Source organism: Triticum dicoccoides, chromosome 4A (assembly GCF_002162155.2).
Source record: "Triticum dicoccoides isolate Atlit2015 ecotype Zavitan chromosome 4A, WEW_v2.0, whole genome shotgun sequence".
Taxonomy (NCBI): Eukaryota; Viridiplantae; Streptophyta; class Magnoliopsida; order Poales; family Poaceae; genus Triticum; species Triticum dicoccoides.
Window position 1 is genome coordinate 236,665,972 of NC_041386.1, and position 14,877 is coordinate 236,680,848.

Sequence of the window (14,877 nt, forward strand, 5' to 3'; positions counted from 1 at the left end):
TTTTATTTTGATAACCTCACATGGGATAATGTTCTAGTAATGATGATCATCACACTTTTATTTACTTACAACTCAATATTACAACTCGATACTAGAACAAAATATGACTCTATATGAATGCCTCCGGCGGTGTACCGGGATGTGCAATGATATAGCGTAGCAATGACATAAAAAAAGGACAAGCCATGAAAACATCATGCTAGCTATCTTACGATCATGCAAAGCAATATGACAATGATGTTCAAGTCATGTATATGAAGATGATGGAAGTTGCATGGCAATATATCTCGGAATGCATGGCTATGGAAATGCCATGATAGGTAGGTATGGTGGCTGTTTTGAGGAAGATATAAGGAGGCTTATGTGTGACAGAGCGTATCATATCACGGGTTTTGGATGCATCGGCAAAGTTTGCACCAACTCTCGAGGTGAGAAAGGGCAATGCACAGTACCGAAGAGGCTAGCAATGATGGAAGGGTGAGAGTGTGTATAATCCATGGACTCAACATTAGTCATAAATAACTCACATACTTATTGCAAAAATCTATTAGCCATCGAAACAAAGTACCACACGCATGCTCCTAGGGGGATAGATTGGTAGGAAAAGACCATCGCTCATCCCCGACCGCCACTCATAAGGAAGACAATCAATAAATAAACCATGCTCCGACTTCATCACATAACGGTTCACCATACATGCATGCTACGGGAATCACAAACTTCAACACAGGTATTTCTACAATCCACAACTACCCACTAGCATGACTCTAATATCACCATCTTTATATCGCGAAACTATTGCAAGGAATCAAACATATCATATTCAGTGATCTACAAGTTTTATGTAGGATTTTATGACTAACCATGTGAATGACCAATTCCTGTCATCTCTCTAAATAGATATAAGTGAAGCAAGAGAGTTTAATTCTTTCTACAAAAGATATGCCCACGCTCTAACAAATATAAGTGAAGCAAAAGAGCATTCCGCAAATGGCGGTTTTCTATGTGAAGAGAAACAGGCAATCCAAACTTCAAATGATATAAGTGAGGCACATGAAGCATTCTATAAAGCCATACTCAAAAGATATAAGTGAAGTGCAAAGAGCATTTTATAAATCAACCATGGACTATCTCAAACCAGCATGGTGCATAAAATAAAAGTGAAAACTAAATGCAAAATATGCTCCAAGATTTGCACATATCGCATGAACGAAACGAATCCGAAAACATACCGATACTTGTTGAAGGAAGATCGGATGCCTTCCGAGGCATCCCCAAGATTAGATGCTTGAGTCTCCTTAAATATTTACTTGGGGTGCCTTGGTCATCCCCAAGCTTGAGCTCTTGCCTCTCCTCCTTCTACTCACATCGAGACCTCCTCGATCTTCGAACACTTCATCCACACAATACTCAACAGAAGACTCGGTAAGATCCGTTAGTATAATAAAGCAAATCACTATTCTAAGTACTGTTGCAAACAAATTCATATTTTATTTTTGCATTATAGCTACTATAATATAACTTTTACATGGCTTAATCCACTGTTAGAAATCGATAGTTTCATCAAAACAAGCAAACTATGCATCAAAAACAGAATTTGTCTTAAACAGGACAGTCTGTAATAATCTGAACATTCACCATACCTATGGTACTCCAAAAATTCTGAAATAATTAGTAAAAATAAACAAGTTGTATAGAAATACATTGCAAAAAGTTTCATAACCGTTCGACGTTCCAGTAAAAAATGTAAAATCGCGCACTACAGCCAAAGTTTCTGTTTTGCACCGCACAAACCAACAAGCACTATAAACATCCTAAAGGCAAATCTTGGCACGTTATTTTTATAATACAATGGAATTTTACAAGGGGATACTTATTATTTTTTTGAAAAGTTTTTGTAATCAAGATTCACAAAGTTTCCGTGAGCATGAACAAAGTTCAAGGAGCTCCTCCACTTCAACAATGCTTGTCTCTCTCACTTTCACTTTCCTTTTTGAAAAGTTTTTGGTTCCCCTCTTTATTTTTTTATTTTTAAACTATAAAAAATCACTCAACAGAAAAAAAATGACTCTCTAAAACTTCCGGGTTGTCTCCCTGGCAGCGCTTTCTTTAAAGCCATTAAGCTAGGCATAAGGTGCTCAAGTAATGGATCCACCCGGATCCCAAGGTATATCAAAGCCAATTTTAATTAACAACGATTTATGATTTAGTAGTGAGCACAAGGTAACATATATCATGTAATGACGAAGTCTAACTCTCTTCCTATGCATCGGCATGTCATAAAAGAACAATTCATGCACACGTAGTAAAGGCCAATGCATAATATAATCAGTTTATTGCAATTTTATCATATTGGAAACATGGAGAGGCGGAGATGTAGTTCCTCTCTCATAATAATTGCAAGTAGGAGCAGCAAGCACATGCATATTATATCTATCAAAATCATCATGTGTAGTAGTAAAACGCAACCCATCAATATAATCCTTAATAAGGGCAAACTTCTTCGATATAGTGTAGTTTGGAGAATTCAAAAAGATAATAGGACTATCATGTGTGGGTGCAATAGCAACAATTTCATGTTTAATATAAGGAACTATAGCAAGTTCATCTCCATAAGTATAATTCATATTGGCATCTTGGCCACAAGCATAGCAAGCATCATCAAAAAGGGATATTTCAAAAGAATCAACGGGATCAGAACAATCATCATAGCATTCATCCTTCGGTAAGAACAAAGGGACATTAAATAATGTATGAGTTGGAGAGTTACTCTCATTAGAAGGTGGGCACGGATAGCTAATCTGATCTTCCTCCTTTTGTTCTTCGCTCTCCTCATCATCTTTTTCATCCAATGAGCTCATAGTTTCATTAATTTTTTCTTCCATAGACTCCTGCAAAATATTAGTCTCTTCTTGGACAGGGGAGACTCTCTTAATAAAATCATCAATATTGGAATTGAATTCATAATTCTCGTAGCAATATATAAGTATAGCAAAAATTTCAGGTCTGTAAACAGCATCATCAAGATTTTCACACTCTTTAAACAGAGATTCAATTTCATAAGCACCCATAAAAGCAACGAATTCTTCTATTCGTTCCACATAATAGTAATCATATACACCATTAGCATAAGAAGCTAAGGTTTCATTATCATTAAAATTGCATGAAAAGGGAAGGTGTGGAGCCTTCATCCTAGAGCAACAAGTATAATCATATCTCAAGCATAGTTGCCGAGCATATCAATGCAACATATAAATTTGATCCCATAATAGTTTCCCTTTTTGAGTCAAGCGATAATCCCTAAAGTATCCATGTTGATCCAATGTGTCTCCCATTACATAATTGAATGGGGTTTTCTCAGGATTACTAAAGTAGTGCATAATATCTTTCACATAATGAGCATCGAGGGTTTTAGGAGGTTCCCCATCTCCATGAGTAGCAAGTAAACCTAAATTTTTTTGGTATGTCATGTTCCATATCCATAACTAAAGATAGAGAACAACTTAGAACATCAAATAAAAATTACTTAGTGATAAAGCAAACAAGCACACACGACAATATAACCATCTAACAAAAGAACAAGACAAGGTTTTCCTTTTATAAAAACTAATAATTATAAGTATTTCCATGGCCACTACCTACTTATATTAGATAGAACAAAATAATTGCAATGCTCAATAGCCTTTGGAAAAATTATGGCCCACTGCCAAAACCTACCTCTCATCAACTCGTGAACTAGCTATGGTGGGACCCGTAAAAAACTAGCTATGGTGCGTCCCACTGCTAGACGTTAACTGACAAAAAATTGATCGTCACACATTCGTAGTATTCAATGACTATCAAGTTTGTCATGCAAACTTCCAGACCGTCACAGAAATTCACAGCCAAGTGTGCTCATAGGCCGAGACATTTCAGTGACGCTTATCGTCACCTATTTGTAGTAATTGGTGACGCCACCTACGAGAACATCACACATTGAGCATTTTGGTGACGTTGTCCATCATCGTCACAAGGATTTTTGTCATGGTATGTCAATTTTGTTGTAGTGCATGCTATAACTCCCCGGCAACGGCACCAGAAAAAGGTCTTGATAACCCACAAGTATAGGGGATCAATTGTAGCCTATTTCGATAAGTAAGAGTGTTGAACCCAACAAGGAGCTAAAGGTAGAACAAATATTCCCTCAAGTTCTATCGACCATCGATACAACTCTACGCACGCTTAACGTTCGCTTTACCTAGAACAAGTATGAAACTATAAGTACTTTGTAGGTGTTTTTGGATAGGTTTGCAAGATAATATAGAGCGCGTAAATAAAAACTAGGGGCTGTTTTAGGTAAAGAAGCAATAAAGTTGGTATAGCGAGTGTGGAAAAGTGGTGGTAGGAGTTGCGAAATTGTCCCTAAGCAATTGACTACTTTACTAGACCGATAGCAAGTTTTATGTGGGAGAGGCCACTGCTAGCATGTCATCCCTGAATTGGAATTTTATGCACTTATGATTGGAACTATTAGCAAGCATCCGCAACTACTAACGTTCATTAAGGTAAAAGTCAACCATAGCATTAAGATACATTGGTCCCCCTTTAACCCCGTATGCAATTTCTATGCTATGTTGAAGCTTCTTTCACTCTTGCCCTCCAATACATAGTCCTATCAACATACAACTAACCCTATGGTGTGATCCACACGCGCGCTCATATGATGGGCATCAAAGGAGAGCAACATAACCACAAGCAAATTAAACCAATCATAGCAATTCACCAATTACCGATAGGACAACAAAAATCTACTCAGAAATCATAGGAAGGCAACACATCATTGGATAATAATATGGAGCATAAAGCACCATGTTCAAGTAGAGGGTATAGCGGGTCGCAGGAGAGTGGACCGCTGTAGATAGATGGGGGAAGGTGATGGAGATGTTGGTGAAGATGACAGAGGTGTTGGTGTAGATTGCGGTGATGATGATGGCCCCGGCAGCGTTCCGGCGCCACCGGAAGAGAGGGGGAGAGAGCCCCCCTTCTTCTTCTTCTTCTTCTTCTTCTGCTTCCTTGACCTTCTCCCTAGATGGGAGAAGGGTTTCCCCTCTGGTCCATGGCCTCCAGGGCGGTGGAGGCGCGAGAGCCCCTCCGAGATTGGATCTGTCTCTCTCTGTTTCTGCGTTCCAAGATCTGTCCTTTCACCATTTCTTATATTCCCGGAGATCCGTAACTCCGATTGGATTGAAATTTGAACAAGATTTTTATCTGGATATTAGCTTTCTTGCGGCGAAAGAAGGGCAACAACCGCCTTACGGGTTGTCCACGAGGGTCAGGGGCGCGCCCCCTGCCTCGTGGGCCCCTCGAGCATCGTCTCGTGTTGATTTCACTTCCCAGAATACACATATATTCCAAAAAAATCTCCGTCATATTTTATCTCGTTTGGACTCTATTTGATATGGATTTTCCGCGAAACGAAAAACATGCAACAAACAGGAACTGGCACTGGGCACTGGATCAATATGTTAGTCCCAAAAATAGTATAAAAAGTTGCCAAAAGTATATGAAAGTTGTATAATATTGGCATGGGACAATCAAAAATTATAGATACGACGGAGACGTATCAGTTAGCAATTGCCGCATTTTATGATTATGAAATTTGGCAAATGGATGTCAAAATTGCATTCCTTAATGGATATCTTAAAAAAGAGTTGTATATGATGCAATCAGAAGGTTTTGTCGATCCTAAAGGTGCTAACAAAGTGTGCAAGCTTTGGCGATCCATTTATGGACTGGTGCAAGCCTCTCGGAGTTGGAATATACGCTTTGATAGTGTGATCAAAGCATATGGTTTTATACAGACTTTTGGAGAAGCCTGTATTTACAAAAAAGTGAGTGGGAGCTCTGTAGCATTTCTAATATTATATGTGGATGACATATTGTTGATTGGAAATAATACAGAATTTCTGGATAGCATAAAAGGATACTTGAATAAGAATTTTTCAATGAAAGACCTCGGTGAAGCTGCTTACATATTAGGCATCAAGATCTATAGAGATAGATCAAGACGCTTAATTGGACTTTCAAGAAGCACATACCTTGATAAAGTTTTGAAGGAATTCAAAATGGATCAGTCAAAGAAAGAGTTCTTGTCTATGTTACAAGGTGTGAAGTTGAGTCAGACTCAATGCCCGACTACTGCAGAAGATAGAGAAAAATGAAAGTCATTCCATATGCCTCAGCCATAGATTCTATCATGTATGCAATGTTGCGTGCCAGACCTGATGTGTGCCTTGCTATAAGTTTAGCAGGGAGGTACCAAAGTAATCCATGAGTGGATCACTGGACATCGGTCAAGAACATCCTGAAATACCCGAAAAGGACTAAGGATATGTTTCTCGTTTATGGAGGTGACAAAGAGCTTGTTGTAAATGGTTACGTCGATGCAAGCTTTGACACTGATCCGGATGACTCTAAGTCACAAACCGGATACATATTTATATTGAATGGTGGAGCTGTCAGTTGGTGCAGTTCCAAGCAGAGCATCGTGGCTGGATCTACGTGTGAAGCGGAGTACATAGCTGCTTCGGAAGCAACTATGAAGGAGTCTGGTTGAAGGAGTTCATATCTGATCTAGGTGTAATACCTAGTGCATTGGGTCCAATGAAAATCTTTTGTGACAGTACTAGAGCAATTGCCTTGGCAAAGGAATCCAGATTTCACAAGAGAACCAAACACATCAAGAGACGCTTCAATTCCATCCGCGATCAAGTCAAGGAGGGAGACATAGAGATTTGCAAGATTCATACGGATCTGAATGTTGCAGACTCGTTGACTAAGCCTCACTCACGAGCAAACACATGATCAACATCAAGACTCTATGGGTGTTAGAATCATTACTATGTAATCTAGATTATTGACTCTAGTGCAAGTGGGAGACTGAAGGAAATATGCCCTAGAAGCAATAATAAAGTTGTTATTTATATTTCATTCTATCATGATAAATGTTTATTATTCATGCTAGAATTGTATTAACCGGAAACTTAGTACATGTGTGAATACATAGACAAACAGAGTGTTCATAGTATGCCTCTACTTGACTAGCTCGTTAATCAAAGATGGTTAAGTTTCCTGACCATAGACATGTGTTGTCATTTGATGAACATGATCACATCATTAGAGAATGATGTGATGGACTAGACCCACCCGTTAGCTTAGCATAATGATCGTTTAGTTTTATTGCTATTGCTTTCTTCATGACTTATACATATTCTTCTGACTATGAGATTATGCAACTCCCGAATACCGAAGGAACACCTTGTGTGCTATCAAACATCACAACGTAACTGGGTGATTATAAAGATGCTCTACAGATGTCTTCGAAGGTGTTTGTTGAGTTGACATAGATCAAGATTAGGATTTGTCACTCCGTGTATCGGAGAGGTATCTCTGGGTCCTCTCGGTAACGCACATCACTATAAGTCTTGCAAGCAATGTGACCAATAAGTTAGTTGCGAGATGATGCATTACGGAACGAGTAAAGAGACTTGCTGGTAACGAGATTGAACTAAGTATGAAGATACCGGCGATCGAATCTCGGGCAAGTAACATACCGATGACAAAGGAAATGACATATGTTGTTATGTGGTTTGACCGATAAAGATCTTCGCAGAATATGTATGAGCCAATATGAGCATCCTGGTTCCACTATTGGTTATTGACCGGAGATGTGTCTCAGTCATGTTTACATAGTTCTCGAACCTGTAGGGTCCGCACGCTTAACGTTCGATGACGATTTATATTATGAGTTATGTGTTTTGGTGACCGAAGTTTTTTTGGAGTCCCGGATGAGATCACGGACATGACGCGGATTCTCGAAATGATCGAGAGGTAAAGATTCATATATTGGAATGTTATATTCGGACATCGGAATAGTTTCGAGCGATTCGGATATTTTTCCAGAGTACCGAGGGGTTATCGGAACCCCCTTTCCCTTTCCCTCTCCCTCTCCTTTCTATTCCCTTTGGTGGAAGAAAGGAAAATGGGGGTCTGAATCCTACATGGACTAGGAGTCCAAATAGGACTCCCCCCATGGCGCGCCCCTCCTGGCCGCCGGCCTCTCCCCCCTCCTTTATATACGTGGCCAGGGGCACCCCAAAGGCACACCAAGAAATCTCTTAGCCATGTGCGGTGCCCCCCTCCACAGTTTACTCCTCCGGTCATATTGTTGTAGTGCTTAGGCGAAGCCCTGCGCGGATCACATCATCATCACTGTCATCATGCCGTCGTGCTGTCGGAACTGTCCCTCGATCCTCTACTGGATCAAGAGCTCGAGGGACGTCATCGAGCTGAACGTGTGCAGAACACAGAGGTGTCGTACGTTCGTACTTGGATCGGTTGGATCGCGAAGGCATTCGATTACACCAACCGCGTTAACATAATGCTTTCGCTTTCGGTCTACGAGAGTACGTAGACACACTCTCCCCATCTCGTTGCTATGCATCTTCTAGATAGATCTTGCGTGATCGTAGGAATTTTTTTGAAATTGTATGCTACGTTCCCCAACAAGGTGTTCCTCGTCCTGGTCGTCGGAATCGGCTCCCTCCTGCAGCAGCGCCGCGAGCGCCTCCTCGTCGTCAGAGTCCATCCCGAGCAGACAAAACGCCGAACACCTGTCAGGCTTGGTGGGCGCACACCCGCCGGTATACCGCCCCGCACGTCCGGAGCGCCGGAAACTCGCCCGGACGATGGTGAAGAGGCTGTCGCGGCGAAACCTTTTCTTTTTTCCGACGGGGAATGGGTGCTGGGCAGTGGGCGGCGCCGAGATTGGCAGGGTAGTGGCCGAGCGCGCGGGGGGTGAGGGGCGAATCTGGACAATTGGCTTAACTTTTCGCCAGGGATGGTCCAGGCGTGTTTCCCCCTTACATCGGAGCCCCCGAGTGCCCCAGGACGTTGGGTTCGGTCTGCGATTGCCGGGCCCAAAAATAGACCGAGCCGGCGAATTTCGACGTCTTGAGGATTTTTTTCCATGCCGGCGCGTAAAAAGGCGCCCTGGGGCCCGGCGGGGGCGCGGCTGGAGAGCCTGCCGGCCTTCCCACCCGACCTCCCCTCTTTTCTGTTCGTTCCCCCTCCCCCTATCGCATCGTCTTCGTCTCGCCTACTGGCTCCTTGCCTCCTCTGCCCCCGTCCTTCTCTTCCCACCGCCGCGTTCTCCCTTCCTCCTCTTACCCCGTATCCGCATCACGCGCCTCGCTGCCCTGTCGGTGCCTTACAAGCCGGTGCACCGTCAGAGGAGGAGGATTCGTGGAGGACAGGATGGAGGTGGGTGAGATGGACGACGTGCAGGCGGTGGGAGAGCAGGTCATCAGCAGCAGGGGCGGCTCCGTGCTCGGGAAGAAGACCATCCTCAAGAGTGACCACTTCCCCGGCTGCCAGAACAAGCGCCTCACCCCGCACATCGACGGCGCGCCCAATTACCGGCAGGTTACGTCTCAACCTCCTCTGAATTGTACGATTTCCTGGCCTCATTCCCCGAGTTTTCAAGGAAATCGTGCCAATTTGGACAACAAAAAAAATCCCCAAAGGACCTGCTTTTTAGCGTTGTTATCTTTCTTAGCTGTCTGTTTGTCACGTACGTATCTCATCATAATGTAGGCTTGAGTTTCAAACAGTGTTTTTGTGCTTTTGGGTGTTAACTGCTGTGCCTGCGTACAAAATGCATTTGTAAATGTACATCTCAGTTTTGCAATAATCTAGCTTCCTTTTTGACGGGATTCTGTAAATTCAACATGATGCCTAGGTTTTCAGCATCCTTCAAATTTATTCCATATGCTCGGTCTTCATGCTTTACAAAGGTGTCATGTCATACTCATTATCACCATTTTTTCAGGCAGGATCACTGCGTGTTCACGGTGTTGCAATGCCCACAATGGAAGGAATTGTGAATGTGCTAAATCATATTGGGGCACAAAAGAAGGGAAAGCAAACCCGAGTTCTATGGCATAGTCTTCGGGAGGAACCAGTAAGATAGCTAATTATCATATTAGAGTCTTTGTGCAAAATATGCAAAACACAATGCTTATAACTTTGAAAACTATGGAAATTTACAATGAGCAAATAATGGATGCTCAGCTGACCAGAATATCAAGTTGCAACTCGATGCAAATAAATAGAGTGGTAGGGAAGAGGTCTTTCCACGAACATTAAACATGTTATCTAATGTCTATACATATGATAGAAGCTATTTTTCTGTTATATGTTTAATATCTATACAAAATCTATATGTTCCATTAATCATATGTCTCTATATCTTTTCCATAGAGGCCTTTGACTTCAATTTTTTGGTTTATCTGAGACACATGTCTAAACAATATGTACTTTTGAAAATTTGTTGTGCTTTTAGCAGCATTTTGCTTAAATTTGAAATTTCAGTGAAGTTTCTCTTGAACAGGTTATATTATACTCCCTCCGTCCCAAAATAAGTGTCTCAACTTTAGTACAACTTTGTACCAGTACAAAGTTGAGACACTTATTTTGGGACGGAGGGAGTACCATGTATGCTCTAACTCATATGTTATGTCTTTTGTTATCACATCTAGTAATATGTGTTTTTCCACTAATATTACACAGGTTATCTATATCAATGGTCGCCCTTTTGTTCTACGAGATGCCGAAAGACCCTTCTCAAACCTTGAATATACGGTTTGCTTCGACACCTGACTTTGATAATTATTTTGCGTGCATTTTCTGATAATTTATGGTTTCCCAAATTTACTGGTTATGTTACAATCTCATTAATGTCTTATATTGGAGATAGTTGTCCTGGTAAATTTCCACAGTGGAAGTTATGACACAAATGTCTTTATACCAATGCTATTGCTTTGTTTAAAGAGATTGTGACGTTTTGGTGCAGAGGTGTTAACTATAGCTTCTTAGGGATTCCTGTCGATTTGGGTATTTCCAGTTACACGTAGGCTATACAGTTGAGCCATCCCATAGAAGATACCTTGTTGATGTCCATATAGCTTCCATTTTATTTTCATGATACCTAATATTAATCCTTGACTTTTGCTAATATAATATAGGGAATCAACCGGGAGAGAGTCGAGCAGATGGAGTTTCGTTTGAAAGAAGATATTCTTCAGGAAGCTTCAAGGTACGTTACTAGCAAGATAAACTACTTCTCTGTTTACTTCGAGCAGGTTTTTATAATGCAATATTTGATGGTGCAGATATGGGAATAAGATCCTAGTTACTGATGAGCTGCCGAATGGTCAGATGGTGGACCAGTGGGAGTCAGTGATGTCTGATACAGTTAAGACTCCACTTGAGGTAACTCCATGGTTGATGATTTAGAACATACCTCTTACCTCTCCTTGGTATTTTTGAGAAAACTTAATTCATCTGCAGGTCTATGAGGAGTTACAACACCAAGGATACCTTGTTGATTACGAGCGTGTTCCTATAACTGATGAAAAAGCTCCGAAGGAAGGGGATTTTGATAACCTGGTTAGTTTTATACGCCGCCATTAGGTTCTCCACGTAACTTCTCGTCCCTATGTCTTCACTATATTTGCTGTAAAATTGAACCTTCACTCGTCCAGGTTGCCTGTCTACCACGAGATCTGTGTGCTAGTCACACTATTTCTTTATGCTTTAACTTTCAACTCTTTTGACACAGTTAGTAGGAAACACATTTAGCAGGGATTGCATTCTCCGCAGACAATCAGCTATTGCAATAATAAAAATACTGAGATTGGAAAGTATGTTACATAGAATTAAATTTCCTTTGATGTGTCTAACAGGTACATCGAATCTCTCAAGTTGATATGGAGACTGAAATTGTATTTAATTGTCAAATGGGGAGGGGACGGACTACTACCGGCATGGTCATATCTACGTTGGTTTACCTAAATCGGATAGGAGCTTCAGGTGTGCACCGTTGTTACCAGTTTGTTATATAGAACTGGTCAAGAAATATAATGCTCCACATGCACAATTATATGATTGTCACGTGTTTTGAATTTTCACGAGATTATTTAGTATTTATAATATTATATATACTGATGGCAACTGAAAGCCTGCCTGGTGCGTACTTGTCTGACTGTATGGTTATCACATTATGCGCTTATAGTTTACACCTATACTTGGATTTTCAGATATTTAACGTGTGGGGTGCTTTCTGCTGCAGGTATCCCAAGGACAAGTTCAATTGGGAAGGTTTTCTATGCTGGAAATGATTTAGATGACTACAGTCCTAGCTCAGAAGAAGCAATTCTCAGAGGAGAATATGCTGTCATTAGGAGCTTAGTCCGAGTTCTGGAGGCAATAATCTGAATATGTTAAACTGTTCTCCTTTTAACTTAGTTTCTCTCAGTAGTGACTCTGTGTCTGATATTTATGCAGGGTGGTGTTGAAGGCAAAAGACAAGTGGACAAAGTTATTGACAAATGTGACTCTATGCAGGTATGCCGTTTTATGTCCTGATAACTCAATTCAAGCAACCTTATTGTTTCATGTTTGTGCTTGCTGTCCTTGTGAACAGAACCTGAGAGAAGCTATTGCGACCTACCGCAATAGCACTCTTCGGCAACCTGATGAGATGAAACGGGAGGCATCACTTTCCTTCTTTGTGGAGTACTTGGAACGTTATTACTTCCTCATATGTTTTGCTGTCTATGTACATTCGGTGAGCTCTGCTCACCAAGCAACATCTTCAGGAGTTAGTTTTTCTGATTGGATGAGAGCGAGACCTGAACTGTACAGCATTCTTCGAAGGTGAGCCATGGTACTTCCGCATACGAATGCCAACAGTTCATAGCTTGTAAGAGTGTATCTGGCCCAAACTTTGTTTCCTTTGAGACACAAGACAAGTCTTAATTTTTTACCCTCCTTGTTGTGCCACTTCATTGAATAGTAGGCTGAATGTGGATATTCAAAGAACTGCTATCTGCTTACTTTAGTGCATTTTTTCTTTGTAATTGTTTTCTTTTGTAGTTTATTTGGAATGATTGCTAGGTCGCGCTGACACTTCTACTAGGCAGTCTCCATGTTCAAGACATTGGTGCTTGAGTGTCGAGTCATGTAGTAACTATGTCTCCTATCAAACAGTTAGTGCCATGTCAGTTTACATGCATTTTTTCCTCAAGTTATTGTCTTGCTATAAGAATGGATGCCAACGGTTAATTGGCATCAATAAAGAATGAAGGCCAGACACTCAAGTTTAATAACTGAACACAGCTCCATCATCCTACTATATTTAATTAGTTTTATGCAGCATTGCCATTTTGTATAAATACATAACTACAACTTGTTGAATTTTGGTAACCCAGTTTGTGATTTACATCAAGTGAAATTTGTTAGGAAATATGCAGCTGATATTATTGAGAGGCCAAAGCTAGCAGGCCCACCAGCGACCTAAGCAAGCCGATCTAGCACGGGCCTGGAGAATAGCACGCACGCCTGCCGATCTAACAATTTAGCTGGCACGCACACACTGCATGGATCACGCAACCCTGACGCAGTCAACGCACGCAAGCCTGCGGTGGTGGAGCACGGAAACCGGCGGCCAGCGGCCGATCTTGGGCGGGAACCAGGCGCCGCGGACGACAGCCTGAGCGGTAACAGGTGGCCGGCGGCCAAATTTGGAGAGCCGGCGATCTCAGCGGCACACGATCTGGACGAAGCCTGCGGTGGAACCAGCGGCCGCCGGCTGATCTTGGGGGAACCGAGCACCGTGGACGGCAGCCTGGGCGAGAACCAGTGCCGGCAGCCAAACTTCGACGAGAGCCATCGATCTCCGAGCTGGGTGGTGCACGATCTGGACGTGCAGGGAAGCCGTGAAGAATCTACAGACCGGTAACTTGTGTCTGCTGGCGTTGACGAGACAAGAGCAGCAGCTGGTAGGGAGAGAAGGAGCGGCTAGCCGGGAGAGGAGAGCACCGGCGTCCAACAGGGAAGGGAGGTGTAGCAGCAGCCGGTGAAGAAAACAATGGCGGCGCAAAATTGGATCGAGAGCACGGGTTGCGCGTGCGGAAAAAAAACCCTAAGCTGTAATACCATGTTAGGAAATATGCAACTGATATTATTGAGAGGCCAAAGCCAGCATATATACACATACACGAGGATGCCAAAAGTTAACAAGAGGGTGCCAATAGACTAGAATGCATAAGGTCAAAAGACATCACTAGTATAACTATAACAAAATTAATAGGTACAGGTAAGAAGGTTAACATCTTGTACACTCTTCTGGCATTTTACAGATGCTTTGTTATATCCCACCTTCCCACTCATTCTCGCAGCTTCTCCCGTGTTCTGACCAAGTCATATGATGTCTTAAACACTCACTAATTTCGGCCAAACACCATATTGATCTAACTAGAGGCATAAATCATAGCAAGAATGTTAGAGGAAAAAACAAACTAGTATATACTCCCTCCGTCCCATAATGTAAGACATTCTTGTATCCACAAGGGTGACCATCAGACCACAGGCGCGATTTGTATTTTGCAGCTCAGTAATTCTTTAGGTCATGACATGTATCTGAATAATTACCACAACTGTAATTTGCTGTTCAAATTCTGTGCTTCTTTAGTCCATGCCTATATTTGAAGAATTATCTTTGCTGTCAGAATTAAATGGAACTATTTAGTTTCTTACCAGGGCTTGGAATTACTTAACGGTAACTGCTTGGTTAACTGGTTTCTCCAGTTTCCATGTAGATTACCTACCCCAGCCCACCACCAATCTGCCGCAATTGCATGCATGATTGGCGCCACATTCCTTGATGGTTATATTCTACTTATCAAAGTGTTAAAATAAAATGAAATGTGCTAATTCAATTGTGGTCCAGTTTTGTGCTAAAAGAAAGAAAAAAAATGAACTGTTGGTTTTGTTGCA

General features: G+C 41.7%; 1 protein-coding gene across 1 annotated transcript in view; it reads left to right on the forward strand.

Annotated features, from left to right (window-relative positions):
- The first annotated feature begins 9,059 nt into the window (after window positions 1–9,059).
- The window catches only part of LOC119285711 (paladin-like), a 41,885-nt gene continuing 36,067 nt past the window's right edge, over window positions 9,060–14,877 (forward strand). Inside the window, exons 1-10 of the mRNA XM_037565038.1 lie at window positions 9,060–9,462; window positions 9,869–10,000; window positions 10,609–10,680; window positions 11,064–11,134; window positions 11,211–11,310; window positions 11,389–11,487; window positions 11,784–11,910; window positions 12,170–12,303; window positions 12,385–12,444; window positions 12,524–12,756. Of these exons, the coding sequence (XP_037420935.1) occupies window positions 9,295–9,462; window positions 9,869–10,000; window positions 10,609–10,680; window positions 11,064–11,134; window positions 11,211–11,310; window positions 11,389–11,487; window positions 11,784–11,910; window positions 12,170–12,303; window positions 12,385–12,444; window positions 12,524–12,756 (1,196 nt within the window). The 5' untranslated portion in view covers window positions 9,060–9,294. The remainder of the gene's footprint in view (window positions 9,463–9,868; window positions 10,001–10,608; window positions 10,681–11,063; window positions 11,135–11,210; window positions 11,311–11,388; window positions 11,488–11,783; window positions 11,911–12,169; window positions 12,304–12,384; window positions 12,445–12,523; window positions 12,757–14,877) is intronic.